The sequence below is a fragment of the Oryctolagus cuniculus genome, chromosome 7 (assembly GCF_051225735.1).
Source record: "Oryctolagus cuniculus isolate XC-2025 breed Fujian yellow rabbit chromosome 7, ASM5122573v1, whole genome shotgun sequence".
NCBI lineage: Eukaryota > Metazoa > Chordata > Mammalia > Lagomorpha > Leporidae > Oryctolagus > Oryctolagus cuniculus.
Window position 1 is genome coordinate 154,742,091 of NC_142873.1, and position 17,942 is coordinate 154,760,032.

At 47.9% G+C, this 17,942-nt stretch overlaps 2 protein-coding genes across 3 annotated transcripts in view; both read right to left on the reverse strand.

Annotated features, from left to right (window-relative positions):
- Window positions 1-4,323: 4,323 nt before the first annotated feature.
- The window catches only part of DDI2 (DDI proteasomal shuttling factor 2), a 49,538-nt gene continuing 35,919 nt past the window's right edge, over window positions 4,324-17,942 (reverse strand). Inside the window, exons 8-10 of one of the 2 annotated variants that reach the window (XM_070079255.2) lie at window positions 17,170-17,347; window positions 14,998-15,060; window positions 4,324-12,271 (exon numbers count right to left, since the gene is read on the reverse strand). In XM_070079255.2, the coding sequence (XP_069935356.1) occupies window positions 15,044-15,060; window positions 17,170-17,347 (195 nt within the window). In that variant the 3' untranslated portion in view covers window positions 4,324-12,271; window positions 14,998-15,043. Of the gene's footprint in view, window positions 12,272-14,997; window positions 15,061-16,760; window positions 17,009-17,169; window positions 17,348-17,942 lie in introns of those variants that run through there. The other variant, XM_089301472.1, reaches the window with a different exon arrangement.
- RSC1A1 (regulator of solute carriers 1) lies at window positions 10,145-12,263 on the reverse strand. The gene is given in 1 exon segment (NM_001082774.1): window positions 10,145-12,263. A coding segment is annotated over 1 exon segment (1,773 nt). The 5' UTR covers window positions 12,240-12,263; the 3' UTR covers window positions 10,145-10,466.

Sequence of the window (17,942 nt, forward strand, 5' to 3'; positions counted from 1 at the left end):
TGGGACCTGGGCTCTGTGAAGGATCAGATTTTGAATATATTTTAAAGTGAAGCCAAAAGGGCTTAAGATGAGTTGGAGGAAGTGTGTGAGGCACAGGGATCAAAGCTTGAGAGAGAGCAAGTGGAAAGATGAACTGCTGACCACATCACGGGGAAGCCATAGGGGAGCAGGCGTGGGGCACTTCAATTTCGTATCATCTGTCACTGAGACGTTGCCTTTAATAACCTTCCAGGAGGAGCGAAGCCATACTAGCTCTTTGTTTTTAGAACAAACTCCATGTATGAGAATTGGTAGGTAGTTAACCCCATTAATACTCTACTAGCTCTTGACAAGGAGCCGTATCTGATGACAAGCGAGCCACTTCGTGTAGATGGCAGCTTATTCTTTCTCCTTTTTAAAGTTCTTTTCCGGGGATGGCATTGTGGTACAGCGGGTTAAGCCACCGCTTAGGACACTGGCATCCCATCCATACCAGAGTGCCGGGAGTCCCGGCTGCTCCACTTCCATTCCAGCTCCCTGCTGATGCTCCTGGCAAAGCAGAAGAAGATGGGCCCCTGCAGCCACATGGGAGACCTGGATGAAGCTCCTGGCTCCTGGCTCTGGCTTGGCCCAACCACAGACATTGCAGCCATTTGGGAAGTGAGCCAGCAGATGGAAGATCTTTTCCTGTTTCCTCCTCTTTGTAACTCTGCCTTTCAAATAATAAATAAATCTTTAAAACAATCAGTGAATCCCCTTTGTCTGTGCCAAGGATCCCTAATTCTTTCCAATAATTCAATAGCTCACAATTTCTGCTACCATCAATCCAGGGAGTATGGAGTATTAGAAATCTCATATTTAATGAAATTTAGTATTAAATGATCTGAACAATGGCAACATAATTACTTCTTTCCTCCAACCACAGTGGCCTTATTTAAAAAAATTTTTTTTATTTATTTGAAAGTTAGAGTCACACACAGAGAGAAGGGGGTGGTGGGGGAGAGAGAGGTCTTCCAATTGGCTGCAACTGCCGGAGCTGCGCCGTGCCAATCCGAAGCCAGGAGCCAGGAGCTTCTTCTGGGTCTCCCACAAGGGTGCAGGGGCCCAAGGACTTGGGCCATCTTCTACTGCTTTCCCAGGCCATAGCAGAGCGCTGGATTGGAGAGGAGCAGCTGGCCGCTGGCAGCCCATATGGGATGCCAGCACTGCAGGTGGCAGCTTTACCCGCTATGCCACAGCGCCGGCCCCTACAGTGGCCTTTCCTTTCCTCTTTTCAAGGTGAGGAAGGGGAACTGAGCAAGGGAGGCTCTAAGCTGCCCCCTGTTAGAGCCAGCAGTTCCTGTACACTGGAGTCCCCTCAGATCAAGCCCTCATGGCAAAAAGTTACACAGAAAGCGATGGTCTGGTTATTCAGCACCCCAGAGTATTTCTAAGCTACTCAAAATCCTCAAAAACGGTTCATTTTTTATCATTTTTAACACAGGCACATTATTTACAAGCCTCAGAAGCTGCCCTGAAACCCTGGACAGTTCACAGTGGTGGTTCTGTTTGTGAGCAGATTACCCGGAGTCAGGACAAGCACTTCCCCCATCGGACGCTAGAAGACGGACATCCGGGAGGGCATCTGCGCTGTGGTTAAGCTGCCACCTGGAGCGCCCACACCCAGTGTCAGGGGGCCTGGCTGGAGTCCAGCTTCCTACCGCAGAGCATCCTGGGAGGCAGCAGTGGACGGCCCCTGGGGGAGACCCAGATGGAATTCCAGGCTCCTGGCTTCAGCCTGGCCCCGCCCTGGCTATTGCAACCATTTGGGAAACAAAACAGTAAATGGAAGATCTCTCCCTCTCCTATCTTTCACATAACTAACGGTTCAAAAAATAAAAATGAAAATAAAAAACACAAGGGGCTGGTGCTGAGGGCCTTATGGGCACCAGTTTGTGCCTAGGCTGCTCCGCCTCCAATGCATCTTCCTGCTATGGCCTGGGAAAAGCAGTGGAAGACGGTCCAAGTGACTGGGCTCCTGCACCCACACGGGAGACCAGGATGAAGCACTTGGCTTTGGCCTGGCCCAGCGCTACTGTCCATTGTGCCCATCTGGAGAGTGACCCAAGTAACGGAAAGTCTGTCCCTCCCTCTGTAACTCTTTTTTTTTTTTTTTTTTTTGACAGGCAGAGTGGACAGTGAGAGAGAGACAGAGAGAGAAAGGTCTTCCTTTTGCCGCTGGTTCACCCTCCAATGGCCGCCGCTGCAGCCGGCGCACCGCGCTGATCCTGGCAGGAGCCAGGAGCCAGGTGCTTTTCCTGGTCTCCCATGGGGTGCAGGGCCCAAGCACCTGGGCCATCCTCCACTGCACTCCCTGGCCATAGCAGAGAGCTGGCCTGGAAGAGGGGCAACCGGGACAGAATCCGGCGCCCCAACCGGGACTAGAACCCGGTGTGCCGGCGCCGCAAGGTGGAGGATTAGCCTATTGAGCCACGGCGCCGGCTCCCTCTGTAACTCTTTCAAAGTAAGTCTTTGGGGCTAGTGCGGCAGCATTTTGGGCTAAGCCATTGCTTGCAGCACTGGCATCCCATATGGGTGTCAGTTCAAGTCCCAGCTGATCCACTTCTGATACAGCTCCCTGCTAATATGCCGGGGAAAGCAACGGAGGATGGCCCAAGTGCCCACATGGGAGACTTGGAAGAAGCTCCTGGCTCCTGGCTCCAGCCTGGCCCAGCCCTGGCTGTTGCGGACATTTGGGGGAATGAAACAGTGGATGGAAGAGCTTTCTTACTCTGCCTTTCAAATAAATCTTAAAAAAAAAAAAAAAAAAAAGGCATTTAGAAAAATGAATACTGATAGGGGATTTGATCCATCCCCCAAATCTTAAAATCTGACATGGACTTGGTAGTCAAGCAGTGAACTGATGTGGGACGCAGGCAGGACACAGCATGGAAAAACTGTCTCCTGTGGCAACCTGCATGGTTGACTACCTTCATCACAGCTTTATCTAAAGCTCGAGCCCAGGAGTTTAGAACTGGTTACATGCAGAGATGAAAAGAAACACAGCCAACACACTTTGGGCTTCGAAGGGCTGTAAAAAATCAGTTTCCTCTGAGTTATTTGGACCAGCATTTGCATACCAACTCCCATTAAGACTCCACCCTGCAGCCAAAATCCGGTGAAGGTTTCCCCACTCAAATGTACTGCAGCTGAACAAGGGAGGTGCCAATGAGTCAGGCTTGGGAACCGTGCAGGGAGGAGCTGCAAGGGTGGCTCCGGGCACGCAGAACTCACTAGAGGCCAAGAGCAAGTCTGCCACATCAGCTGTTTTGGTGAAGGAGCCACAAACTGGTTTTAAAAGCCACTCACTCTTTGCCAAGCCCTTAGTCGGCACTCAGGCCCCCAGCCTTGTGCCAGCAGTGAGCTAGGCACACTGTGCGATCCCTGGGGGCCAATGGACCATGGACAAGTGTTCCTTCCAGAGAGGCTCATCAGGAACCGGAGCAAACATCCTCACGATGCCTGCTCACCGGGACTTCCCCCTCTTCCCTCCCCCGTGGGACAGACAGTGCGGCTTCCTGTCCCTGCTCCATCACTGTTTATGGGGGAGCAGAGATCTGAGGGAGGACAGGGCATCACAGGGCACTCTGGACTTTCAGGCAACGGACAGCATGTGGGGAAGGGTACGTGTGGCTTCAGTGTAAAGATGCAAAGGGGACTGCTAGCCCGCAGCCAAGCGCACAGACTCTATGGCACAGCACCCCCTGCGATCTGCCACGGCCGTGGCACACGTTCCTGCCAGTGAAGTGCCCACTGCTCCCAACCCGCATACCTAAGCTCCCCAAACAACCCTCATTCATGCTGACTTCCAAGGTAGTTCTGAAAACAGGCTGAAGTGGTCAGAACCCTGGTAGCCTGGGACCCTGAAAGACGGCCTGGGGCAGAGCCCTTGCCCCATATTAACTGCCCAATGAGTTATTCCAAGTACTTCACATGTCTTAACTCGTTCAATCTCTAAAACCATCCTGATGGTCTCCCTTTGACTGAGGAAGGGGAGGTCATGCAACGTACCCGAAGTCACGCAAGAGAGCAGTGGCGACGCTGGAGTCCAAGCCCAGCCAGGCTGCCTCGAGGGGCAGGCGTCTCTGGCACTGTGCTCTGTGGCTCTCTGGCGTCTTCTCTTACTGCGCCCCGACTGCAGCAGAGTCCCCAGCCCATCAGCAGACAGTGTCCTCCTGCCACGGTGGCTGCAAGTTAGCTTAATGGCTCTGATGCCCATTCCTCAATTTAAAGGAGCAAGGAGACAGAGACAGGGACAAAGCTCCAGAAATCACCCCAATTTAAAAGAAACTGGTCAAACAGAAATCTTATGATAAAAACTTTATTGTCTTAAATATCAAATGTTTTACACACCACTTTTTCTTCAGAAAGTTCCTATTAAAAAAAGAAAAATAAAATAAAGTGTTTTGATTATTTAGGCTGACTTACATTTCAGTATGTGACAAAAATTCAAACCCAAATACAACTAGCTCACTCAGCTGCAGACAGGTCCTATATCCAGCCCCTCAACCAACGGCACAACGCAACCAACTGTGGGATTCCTGAGTTTGGTTCCCTTAAGTTCTCAGAGTTTTCCCAACTCTGAGAACCAAAGCAAATGGTAGTGACTGCGCCACTGGCAAGCCTACTATGCCTATCAGCTTTGTTCTTCTAAGATGCAGTAGTATCAAAGCTTAAAGAAAAGCCAGAAAATCTTGCAATACATGAGCCACTGCAAGAACGAGGAGGGAAGGGAAGAAAGGAGGAGCTTCTATTTGCTAAGATCTGCCAGATATGGCTATAAAACTGGTAAACAAACCCTCCTTGAGTGCAAAGGTCATTAGCCCAACTTGCCATGAAAATGAGACTTGGAATAGAAATGAACAAATCAATGTCATTTTAAGTGCACAGTGGAGAAAAGCAAATTCAATCAGTATGTTGAATTGCTCTCGGTATTTTACCAAAATGATTTCAAAACAATGATCATGGGAGTAGAGAATGGACATCTAAGCGACCAGAAGGGAAGGTTTCACACGGGGGCAGAGAACCAGAGAGCCAAGGGGCCTCCGCGGCAGGGAAGGGCAGGCCCTAGCATCAGCTCACCGAGCAGGACGACTCTGGGAACACACGCGTCTGCCTCTGGCAGGAAGTGCAGGCCTCCCTTCTTTAGGCCCCAGATGCGTTCATTCAACACTGTGTAACACAAACTCCAGCGAGCGGAATCATCCCCATCAGACGTGCAGTCTTCCCAGGGGTGAAACAGCCCAGCATACCCCTTCTCCCGACATGTGCTAATGAGAACCTTCTGATGGTACACACTCTGGTCTTAGTTTACTGGAACTTTTTACATAAAAGAAAACTCTATATAGTATTTATGCCCCTGAACCATTTCATTCCATACAATGGTGCCCTAAAACCTCGCTGTATCCTTTCACTACACGGCCCCCTAAGAGTCGCGATTACCAACCACCAATTCATCAGTAACAAACCTGTGACAGTTTTCCAACAGTAAACTTCAGAAGTCATTAACAGCATCCAGAAATCCTACTTGTATGCTTCAGGGCTTCAACTGTGGCATGTTAAATGACAAGGTGAAGAACGTCCCTCTGACGGAGCTGGCCTGAGAAGCCGGCAGAGCCTGGAATCCCTGTACCAGGCAGCCCCCTCCAGCTCCACAACCGCCGCTTGCTATGTCGGCTCCCTCTCCAGACTCCTGTCTTCACAGCTGCCTCCAGCTCCTCTAAAACAGCACATCCTGCAGAGTCCTGTCCGCCCAGATGGCCAGTGTTCCAGAGCGACTGTGCTCACAGGGGATGGGAGCAGCAGCACACCCCAAACTCCTGCCCTGCACGGAAGCAGAGGCTGTCACGGCGCCATTTTCCATTTACTTGGACTTCTCTCCTCTGTACCCCTGCCACCACAAGTTGATTCCCCAATATCTGGTGTCTTCCAGCTTTTTGACCAAATGTTACAAGGTTTTTGTTGGAGTCTCTAATCCTGTTTTTTTAAAGAACAGCTTGCGGTTTGCAGCATCTGATTCCAGCGTGAGCCCGATTTTTCCCAGTCTGCTCTGAATGGGAGCCAAGGGACTCTTCTAAAACAAAAGCATACTAAAAGGCAAAACCAGGGCTTGCTTTTGAAGATCAACTTTGTTCCATGCTTCTCTAGCAGGTGGAAGCTTTGTGGGCGCAGGATTCCAATCTGCTGTCGTGACCAGAACGCACCGGTGCCCTGCACAGGCTGCCAACATCTGATGAACGGATCGAAGTAGCAGCAATGAGTCCTGTTCAGACTCCTGCTGCAGAGCCTTAAGGAAGTCTTAACTTCCTCTGAAACATTTTTTTTTTGGAACCTTTGCTCTCCCTTAATCATTAAACCACTTGACAGCACAACAAAGAATGTAATAAAACATCTACAAACCATTTTTGGTATGTGTGATGCAAAACTCATCTTGAATTCTTTGTATCAAAAAAAAACAAAACAAAAACAAAAACAAAAAGAACTAATGACTTGATGTAGAACCATTCTGAATCAACTCAATCAGGGTGAACCTGAGGGCCACTTTATATGCAGGCCCTCCGTTTCAAACTTCCTGACACATAGTCTCACTTCTACCCCTCACTAAAATTTGCTAACTCTGCTATCCAGAGAAACTAAGGCACAAAAGAAAATCAGGTCCAGCAGAGGTTCACCTCACTCTCCTCAGCTTATTCAGTGGATTCCTACTGACAACTATGGAGGGACTACTGATGTGCACGACCTGAGCCGTGACTTTACATTGCCAGCTCTCAAGGACGGGCTCTGAGTTCAATCTGTTGTAAAGAGGAACAGACATTGTCAGGGAAAAGGCTATTTTTTCATACATATATTATAGAAACTGAAAGGTGACATTCACCTTCCAAGAAGGGAAACTCTTGAAAACCCTTTGTGTCTTCCTAGCTCAGTCACAGTCCACACTAAGCCATCAGTTCCCAAGAAGAAACTCGGCTTCTTGGTGAGTCCTCGTCCTGGACAATGCAAAGTCTGGTCAGCTTTCCTTCAGATGCATCACCAGTGCTAAGTCTGAACTGGGTGGCGATTCTGTCACCCCACACCCCCTCGCCTCAGCCAAGAGGCAGGCGGATGCACTGCTCACTCTCCCAGCCCGCTATCTGCAAGCTGCTCTGTGACACAGTGGGATGAAAGCCACCATTAAGCTGGTATGTCTGTAGGTACAAAAACTGTTCACTTTTTGACCTACCTAAAATTAGCTGGATGTCAACCACACGTATGAGACTGCTTTACATGTCTGTGTGTGTATACAGACATGACCTATCTACATGTGTATGGCTTTCACTAGAGAAGGGACGCTTACCAGGAAGGCAGGAAGGTTCCACACTCACTGGTTATAGTCAGTGACAAGTCTCCGACTTCTATGCACCCTCTTGCTACTAAAACGCTTTGGGGAAACACAGGGGGCTGTGTCTCCCTTTGGTGCATATGGAGAAGTCTCAAAGCATCACAGATGTCAAAGTGGAAGAGTCTGAACACACATGCTCAACACCTACCCAGCCACCCTTGCCAGCAACCGGTTCTACGACATGGAGAGCCAATGCCCAAAGAGTAAAGGTTACTGTCTGTCCACAGGCCTCAAGAGGTGCCACTAGAAACGTCCTGTGACAGAGCCGGTGAGCAGAAACTGATGGGCCAGGTACATCTGTCACCGAGCACAGCCCTGCTCACGGGAGCCGGCTGATGGCCAGTCCTCCCCTCTCTGGTGAACACACAGAGACCACCCTTGGAGGGATGTGCTGACTGTAGAGCTGCCCAATATTGGTTAAGGTAAAGGAGCTGTCCAGTGCTGGTGCTGCCTGGCTGTTACCACTCCTTTGGGCAAACACAGGAATTCATGATGATCTGACCTTGTCTTAGAAGTTGATCTGAAATTTCTGTATCTCTGGGGTTCTTAAAGTGCTAAATGCTAATGAAAACTGACAATGAAGATGGACTGTATAATGTTCCTTAATATTCTGTGTTCCAGAACTGCTAAATTTAAGTCATTCAGAATCCTAATGATGTCAACTTTTATAAAAATTGACAGAAAAATAAGAAATTTAAAAATCAAAAGACATTACAGAGTGAAAAAAAAAAAAAAAAAACGAAAGAAAAGGGGACAGGGGTATTTGGCAAGTGGGTTAAGCTCATTCAAAGTATCCCTATCAAGAGTAAGTGTTAAAGGCCTATTCAACTTTCTCCTAAAAATATACAGACATATATGAAAAGCTATTGTGATGAAATCATCTCCAGACTGACACTATATATCCCACTGGGACTGCTTCCCAAATCTCCACATTTGGGAAACCTGAGAACTCAGTGGCCATGCAGCTGAACAGAGCGCCACAATGTGCTCTGCTCACACAGAAAATGGTGGGGGCCTTCTTCACACAGGCGGCCTTTCTGGAACAGTCTGTCATGGGTAACTTCTTCCACCCCAACCCCCCACCCCACCCCAAGGCTCCCAATACTTTTAAGCTCTAAAACACATTCCCAAACCACCACCCATAAAGCAAGTACAGGGTCCCATTGCATTGCTACTAGATTTTGCTTCAATCATAGCACCAACTACTTAATTACAATCACAGCTCTAAGAATCAGTGGACAGAAATCCTGTAAGCAGTTTCCTAGTGCATCTTACATCTTTGGTGTAGGACAGGCAAAAGGGTCTATAACGTGTGATTGTCTAAAAGAACATCTGAAAGACAACCTGGCCAAGCTGCTGCTCCGAGCGCCCTCTGGAAAGCAGGGGGCAGCGGCTCTCTCCCTCAACCTGTTCCTAACGTCACAAAGGTCACGACAACGCGATGGCGCTTCCCACCACACCACTGAAGTCTCACAGCACACATGCACACACCAGAGCCAAAGGAGACAGAAACTGCATCAGGGGGACAGGAACAGCCTCTAAATGCCCCTACATCAAAGCCTCACAAACTCCTGAGATATGAGCCTCCGCTGCGACTGCGCTCAATGAGTTGAACTCCGACGCAAAGAACAAGCTTTCAAAGAGACCTTAGACAAAATCACGGAAGTTCAAAAATTATTCTTTCGAAACATGCTGCAAATTATAACCTGGAGTCAGGAATTATTCTCAAAACTCAGGTTTCTGATTCTCACTAGGTACTTAGGAGAGCAGTTTATTCTTTTCAAGGAAGAATCACTAAAATCTCTCCAGCAGGGTTATTGCACAGTGGGGCCCCCAGGACAAGGATTTCCAAGGGCTAGTCCTTGTATAAAAAAAGGCCACAATAAATACATCTGTACAGTGTGCCCCACTCTAACTTGACATGGTAAACACAGATACGATGAATCTTGCTTTAAAAAGAAACTCCTGAGGAAAGAAAAGGATGAGAAAACTCTACCAAGGCCACTTGCACCAGAAACTGCAATCGCCTCTCACTGCCATGACGGCCACTCACCAGCCAGGCTGACCATCCCGAGAACCAAGATGAACCAGTGACACGGCTGCACACTTCAGTACTTCACTCAAATCACAGCTCACAGCAAGCTTTTGAAGAGCCTCCCAGGCAAGTTCAGAAAGCAATCAACTGCAGCCCATCATTACTGACTGAGGAGTGACCAGCGAGAAGCTAGCAAACTCAATCTCTAATGAATTCCAGTGTCTTGGCCGTGAACTCTCACTCACAGTTCTCAAGACATTTGGAAATGGAATTACAGGTTCTCCTCCCGCCCCCATCACCTTTTTAAAATCAGGGTAGCACCACGTTTCACTCTGACGTTAATTTCCCCACTACATCCCCCTCAAGGTAAAAAAGATATTTGGCAATCAATCCATGCAGCAGCCTGCGATGCACAAAGCAGCCCAAGTTTTAAACCCTCCCCGATCACCCTATTAAAATGCCAAATCCTAAGCAACAGATAAAAACCATACCGCTCTGAGAGATAGTATTCAATTATTCTCCAACTTCCTGTAATAATTAATGAATCATAATACATACAGCACTGGGTATAATTCCAAACACCCAACTACGACTGAGTCAGCAAGCCACTCCTTGCCTACGGCAGACACACAGCAGCGTTTTTAGCTACGTGGGTGGCGGGGTTTCTCATGGCTTCTGCCTTTCAAAGCATTCACTCTCATTCTAAAATGGTATGCTATACACAAAACCATCCATTTTATTCCAGAATACATCATCTTAATGAGAATAAAAAGCTTCTGTATGCACATACTGCCAATACATTTAAAAAGGTTCAAATTTTAACAAGTAGAAGACAAATTCATCAGACAAGAGATCATAAATTACTTTGGCCGAAAAAAATCTTTAAAAAAAAAATCTGGCTCAACATTCTGCTTGCAGGTTTCTACACATACTGTATATGTGGTGAGTGTGTGTGTGTGTGTGTGTGTGTGTTATGTGTGTATAGAAAGAGCATTTTTTAAGGGAATGGAGTACGGTCTAGCCCACCTTCCACAGTTACGTAGGGACTACAATGTTCTTTGCTAGCAAAACAAGAAGTGCAAGGTCTGCATTTCCACCGACTCGATGCAAAGCCCCAAGAGCTTCCTGCAAAGTGAAGCCGGCACGGAGAATCCGGTCAATATCAGCAGCAGGAAAGCCTAGTGGTGGGAGAATGCAGGGACCTGACGAGTGGCTGGGAGGTGCTTCAACTTCAAGAGATGGTCGTGCAGCGTCACGACAGACGTCTTCTCTGGTCGCAGGCCTGTCTGGTGCTGGGTTCTGTGTGCCCTGACCCAAGTCTTTAACCAGCAAAGACTTAGTCTGCTCACAAGTCTGACTGAGAGCATCCCCCTCACCTGTTAAAAGTCTGGGTGAGATTTCCACACCTAAGGTGCGGTGTGATTGATTAGATGTTTCAGCTGAGGTTACGGTGACAGAACGGCTCTCGTGCACCGAGCCCCTGGATCTGGGGGCACCGTGATCAGTTGACAGGCCACCACCTGGACCCTGGAAGGTAGCATTTTCTCCATCTTCTATTCTGGTGTCCGGTGAAGCGTCTGTTAATTTTTCTGTCTTCACGCATTCAGGTATGGCATGCGACACCTGTGGCCGGTCCTCATCCTGGGTACGACGCTCACTTTCGGTCCATCTTTCAGAAGGGTTAACACGCGTCTGCCCCCAAGCTGTTCCTTCTGATTGACACGTAACTTCTTCATACGCAGCTTCTGAAGCTGGTTTACTACTAATGACCAAAAGTTCATGAAGCTCTTTCAAGGCTGTGGTTATAGACGAACAAGATTCTTCTGCGGACTCTGCAGGGGGCTGACTGCTGCCACAGACACTCGAGGAGAAGGCCCGGCCGCCGTATGCTCTGTCTGTCCCAGGCATCTCCACACTACCTTCTGGGGGCTGCAGATCCTGAATGGGGATGGAACCATTCAGGATCTCAGACGAAGGGCTGCACGTTGGTAGCTCTACTTCCATCAGGGGATTCCCTAAAGTGAGACCAGACGCACTGCCGTTCCCGACACTGGAACTCAGCACAGCAACCAGCGACTGTTCGGCTGCATCCACTTCCATAAGCGTTTCTGAGTCCGGGCGGCCACAGTGTCCTGAAGGGAGAGCGCCCTTCCCTGGATCTGGAAGACCCGCGTCCTGCTGCAGACGACCGCCTCTCATCGTGGCTTCCCGGTCAGCAACTTCGTGTTTCTGCTGCCTTTCCCCGGGAAGTTCAAGGTCCCCTGTGTCACTCGGAGCGTCCCGAGGGCCCGCCTCATGCCGCGCGTTCTCTGGTTCTTGGTGCTGCTGGAGGTCGTTCACTTGACTCGGGTTCTGATTTTCTGGATGCCAACCCTCTTCACCTACAAACATTTGCGGTTCATGCATCCTGGTAGTCGTGATGGATAAATTCACTTCCTGTCGCGTGTGGAGATGAAATCGGAGGCCCTGGGTGCGTCTTTCGGCAGATGCCTCCAGGCTATCGGCAACACCTGCTGCTTCAGATGAATGCTGCAAAGGCATAGCTGAGCTCGGGGCGGCGGCAGCAGCACAGGGAGAATGGCCCTGGAGAGGAAGGCGGTCTGTCTGCTTAGAGTTTATCTGGAATCCGTCTGAAGCCTCCAAGGCCGTCACAGCTTCAGGTTCAGTGCTATCTGGGTTATCGGGCTTGACAGGGCAGACTGAAGCAGATACAGAGCGAGCAAGACTCGTGGGGTTCCCAGCCTCAGGACTCTGCCCTGAAGAATGGGCTGGATGGTCAGATCCATCTAAGGGTGGTGAGGACGACATTCCCAGTGAGGTAGATTCTTTACCACTTTTCTCTATACAGAACAAAAGGGAAAGGGAGATCAATCAGCACATAAAAAGGGCCACTGCATTTCCAGGGGATACAAGTCTAAACAGGACAGAATAAATGAAATCAGGCCCTTAATCTCAGGATCCTCTCACAGAGACAATTAAAAATGTGAAAGAATTCTTTCTCACGTGGCAGATGTTTAAGAGGTACATGGCTGGGCTAGTGCGCGGGACTGCAGAACACCCGCGGCTCTTTACTCTGAACTCATCGATAGTCTCTCCTCGAGTGCTTTGTCCACCACTTGCCCTAAAATAATGTGGGATGTTTGTTAAGTGTGCATCCTGGGGGGTAAATCTAGTTTTCATTTGCAATAACCTCCTGTGCGATCGAGAATCTTTGAGTAGGATGCTTCCCACATCAATGCACTTTTCATGTTTCAAATGAGAACACTCAAATTAAGAGAGGTCTAAAACTTGGAATTTGAGAATTTACATGATGCTCAGGGGCTTCCAGAAGACAAAGAAGCAAACACGATTCTACCTCTGATTAGAGAGTCAACCAGTGAATGCGATGTCTCTGTGCCTCTGCCTCCAAATAAATAAAGTAAATAAAGGACTATCAGTTACCACATGAATAGAGTCCAACTATGTTAAGAACAGTTATGTTCTTCAAGGGGACCTGGTGGAGTAGTGGACAGACAGTTCATAACAGTTGTTCAACAGGCAGTGACTATCTAAGTTAACTGCACTTAAGGAACACTCAGATAAGGTGACAGGCCTAGCCATCAGCTCATGCGGGGCCAGCATTGAGGCGCAGTGGGGTAAGCCACCACTTGCAGCACAGGCATTCCATATGGGCGCCAGTTCAAGTCCTGGTGCTCCGCTTCTGATCGACCTCCTTGCTCACGTGCCTAGGAAAGCAGGGAGGGTGGCCCAAGTGCTTGGGTCCGTGCACCCGTGTGGGAGACCCCTCAGAAGCTCCTGGCTTTGGCCTGGCCCAACCTCAGCCATTACAGTCATTCGGGGAATGAACCTGTGGATGGAAGACATCTCTCTCTGTAATTCTTATATATATATAAATCTTAACAACAACAACAAAAAAAATCAGCTCATTGTGAACAGCTAACCGTATCTTTAAACATCAGTTCCAATTTTCTTTTTCCCATTCATCCAGTTAAAATAAGCTTCAATGCATTTGTTGTAAGACTGAACTCAAAGCCAGGGTGGGAGTTTTGACACAGAAGTTGCTGCTTGGGGTGCCCGTGTCCCATATGGGAGTGCCTGGCTCGAGTCCCAGTCACTCTGCTTACAATCCAGCTGTCTGCTAGTGCTCCCTGGGCAGCAGTGGCTGATGGCTGAGGTACTTGGGTCCCTGCAACCCATGTGGGAGAGCCAGAGGGAGTTCTGAACTCCTTGCTTTGGCCTAGTACAAGCCTGGTGGTGGCAGGGATCTTGGGAGTAAACCAGCAGAAGGAAGACCTATTGTCTCTCTGCCTTTCAAATAAAATGAAAATAAAAAAATTTTAAAAGTCCAAAGGCTGGTAACAAAGATGACTTCACAAGACAATCTTTCTGGGCAGGTGCAACTCAACCTTTGGAATGAACATTAGCAGTAAGCAGGAAAACAACATTTGCCTCAGTCTGAACCATCTCCACTAGAATCTAGAAACACAGGTATTACCAGTCTCTAAGGCTGACTCTGGAAGAGGTTCGATTTTGAACTAACGCGAACAGAAAAAACTGCACTGTAGTGACATACCCATGCTGGTAACACAGAGGAGGATGAGAAAGGCCTCTGGCACTGCTATGCACTGATAAACAACCAGGGAAGGTCAAGGTGAACAGGGCTCAATGGGTTTGTACTCATTAGAAAAGCAGCACAGGCCTCCGGTAGTGGACACGGTCAGATTCACTGTCCTAAGAGCTACGTGGAGGGGGGACTGGGTCAGTACTACATGACAGCAGAAGAGGATGAGAATGGGTATCAAGAACAATCAAACTAGGCCTATTTTAACCCATCCTTACCAGGAGAGAGAAAGAAGAAATTAAATGCTATGTATCTGATTACAACCAGCCTGCAACCCCCTGTAAAACCTAGGGCTGCCAGTTTAGCAGCTAACATTTCCTCCTGATCTGTCAGCTGACAGCCTCAGGATGCCATGTGTCATATTTACACCGCAGGGAAATGGAAATGAAGAGCCTCCCATGGAGAATCTGTCAAGCCAGGGACACAGGGAGAAAGCAAAGACTCAGCTCCTGTTGCAAGAATAAAGTGCAAGTCTTGCCTATGTTACAGGCTCTGTGATCCTGGTCAAGTTGAAGTTTCCATTTCTTTCTCAACACAATGAAAATTTCTTCTTCCCCCTACCCCTCAAAACTCCAGGTGGTCACACACAACAATGTGAAAAAAAGAGCTCTTAGCTTTTCAGAGGAAAGGAATTCCTAAAATGCATTACAAAAAAAGTTACTTCCAACAACAAAGGGCTGTGATAGAACAGATACGGCAGAGTTAATGGAGGCTGTCTTTGCTGAAATTCCCTGCCCCGTTCTTATAATTCATACAGTCTTAAACAGGAATCTACTCTTAGGTAAGCATGTATGCCAACATACAAATGCACGCGCAGGCTGGTTGTAACCAGATCACACAAGGTGGAATGCATGACAGAAGCCAACTTCCAAGACTGCTGCAGTACAGACAAGTTCAGACTGCGGATGACACTGGACGAAGGCTGAACGTGGCGTCTATAAATACCTGGTCTGGGGCCCACTCCAGCTGCAGCACACACACACTACATGCATCATGGCTTCTGACGCTCTGTTTGAATTAGGAAACAGACAAGCAAACTTGGGTTAACAACGCAAACCACACAGCATGCAGGGTTATAGTTTCCATTCCTTTGCCATTTTAAAATCGGGAACTCATGGAGTCAGTTGGGGGAATGCTCCTCTGGTCTGGACATCAGAAAGATCTGCTGGTTGCTTCAGTACTCCCACAATACATAGGCTATGTCAACTGCAACACATTTTTAACAGAACTTGGAAAGAAATGAATTTTACCCATTTACTCAGAGAATTCAAGGGCAAACGCGCACAACAGGTGAAAAAAGTAGACCCATCGAATGGAATTAGCTATGAAACCCTGTTAGGGAGTAAAAGTGAGAACACGTGGAATGGTCACTTTCCAAATTTCTCTCAGTTGAGATTCATTTTTAGAATCAAACAAACCGAACCTCCTTCAATTCTATCCTGACTTATCTTCTTTGCCTTCTTATCAATTTTCAAAGTCTGTCAGATGTAGCACCTAATTTCTCAACTGCGAGAAAAGATGAAGATATTTTGAGTAAAATATCTGCCACAGAAGTGATTCTTAGCAACACCTTCACCTACTGTGTCCAGAGTCTGACTGCCAACGATGCCGGGAAGCAGCACGTCCAAGAAACAGCACGTGATCCGCAGCTGCTTTCCGGGACTCGGCACGCCGTCCCTGTCGGCAGGGGGTGTTCCGGGGAAGCCGCCCCTTTTCATCCTCGGGCACTGGAACACCCTCGTCACCGAGCCTGGAAGCCTCTGGGGTATCTGTTTCAACTTCCTGTGCTTTTGATTAGAATACGGTAGTCGCCCAAAGAGGGTAACGGTTACTGGTACTAGAAATCATTGCTGGCGGCACTGTTTCTTGGGAATAACAATGCCAAGACTGTGGAAGTTAAATTTAAAAAGAAATAGAAGGGCAGAAATTTCACAAAATGGCGACATATCCTCATAGTAATACACAGTACACACAAGAAGACCAGTTACCGCCAAAAGCAACACAGGATGAGTGTGCAGGCCTAACTCACTTAAGCTAACTTGCTGCAGAGATTAACACGATTAAGTTAGCTTCTTCCTGTCTGGTTGCTCAGAATCTTTCCCTTCCCACAAAACACTGGTCACAACCAACGCTGTGCCTTCTATGTTAACACCGAGCCAAAAGCCGATGGGAACAGACCCTGAACAAGGCCAGCCAGGAAACCTCCATCTGCTCCACACACCCGTCCTGACGGGCGCAGGGCTGGACGTCTGGATGCTGTCCAGGAAGTGCGGCAGACCTGGCTGCTCGCTTTTAAAGTTCTTACCCTCTTGTCTTTAGGAGAAGGTTACTCCCTCGACTGTTAACTCTGATACATGTCACTGTACTAGAAAAGCAGTATGTGGTATCTGTCACATGGATGAGTGATTCCAGCTCAAGACTTTAAATAACCCAAACTTGAAAGTTAACACATCCCAGATTTACTGTTCTTTGACAGATGGAGAATTCAGTAAAACTGTGTTGCCCCACTTTATCCAGAATACTCGGCTCCATCTTTAACTTAAACAGGCCGGCCAAAACCATCGACATTGGGAAGAAGTATTAGGTAGCTTCACTTCATAGTTAATATGTTGTTTCAGCACACTCTCAATGACAGCATGAACAGTGCACTCCGGTTAACAGTCACGCATGCTTCCTGACGTTGGTTCTCATGGCTTTGAGTGGCAGCACCTTCACCACATATCTATAAAGTGAGAGCTGCTTACTGACAGTGACAGTGCTGTCCCTCAAAAAAAAAAAATGGGCCTAGAAGAAGCAAAGATTTTTAGGAAAATAATTCTGAACACAAAGGTGTGTGCCTGCTGCTACAATTCCTTCATGAAGCCCACCGAAATGTGTCTAAGCGAGGTAACTCCCAGTGTATCCTGCACACAGCAACGGACGTTTCTGGATCTGCTGAAACACCGCATCTTCTCTGCTGTAGTAAGAGACGGGCGGAGGCAGCAAGAAGACAAACGTTAACAGTCTACCGCTGGCTGCCGAAACCGGTCACAGCCGCACCAGTCCCTACCTCTGGAGCACTTCCCCGGCTCCCCAGCAAAACCAGTTTCATTCACGGGCTCAAGTCGACCCAAATACCTGCATCCTCTGCTGATTTCTGAATGGCTTCTGCTAACTCTTGGTCTGCAATCTCCTCCGGCCGCACAGCCCCGTACGCCAGCCGAGCACACTCCGGCAGCTCCCCCTCCGGCAGGAAGGTGGTTTGTGAACCTGTGGTGCCAATCACGAGCACGTTCTTCTTGAGGTCGATGGAGCACTGGGAGGGAAGAAACCGAACATGACAACAGCGGCTAAAACACCAGGCAGAAAACCTACGCTCTCAGCCGAGACTCCATTCAGACAACACCACGGACAGGAACGTTTTCAAGAAAATGCCTTTATAGAGTATTTAAACGTTAACTCGTGTGATATTGTGTTAATTTAGATGGCTTTTTTAAATGTTTGACATTTACAGCAGAATAATTTTATAGGATATAATTTGCATTTATTTTTATTTAGAACGACATCTGTTCATTTCTGATAAATGGAAAGGTACTAGGCACAACTGGCAGCCCCAACTTTCAGGAACATGCAAATCACTTTCCTGCTGCGCTCGACCACACTAGTCACACAGTCCGATTTTCCTGCTGTATTTACTTATTATATAAAGTACAGATACATTTAAGCTCTATGCTAATGGTCTCAAAAGTGGTAGATGTGCAATGAAATCTCTACAAAAGTATTCTTTATTTCATGCTCTTGGTATCTTTCAATTCTATGTTTCTTTGGTATGTTTTAAACTACTTAATATATGACAGTTATAGGCATGTAAGATTTATGTCTATAAGGTTGGAGACTACAGGTCTATACCG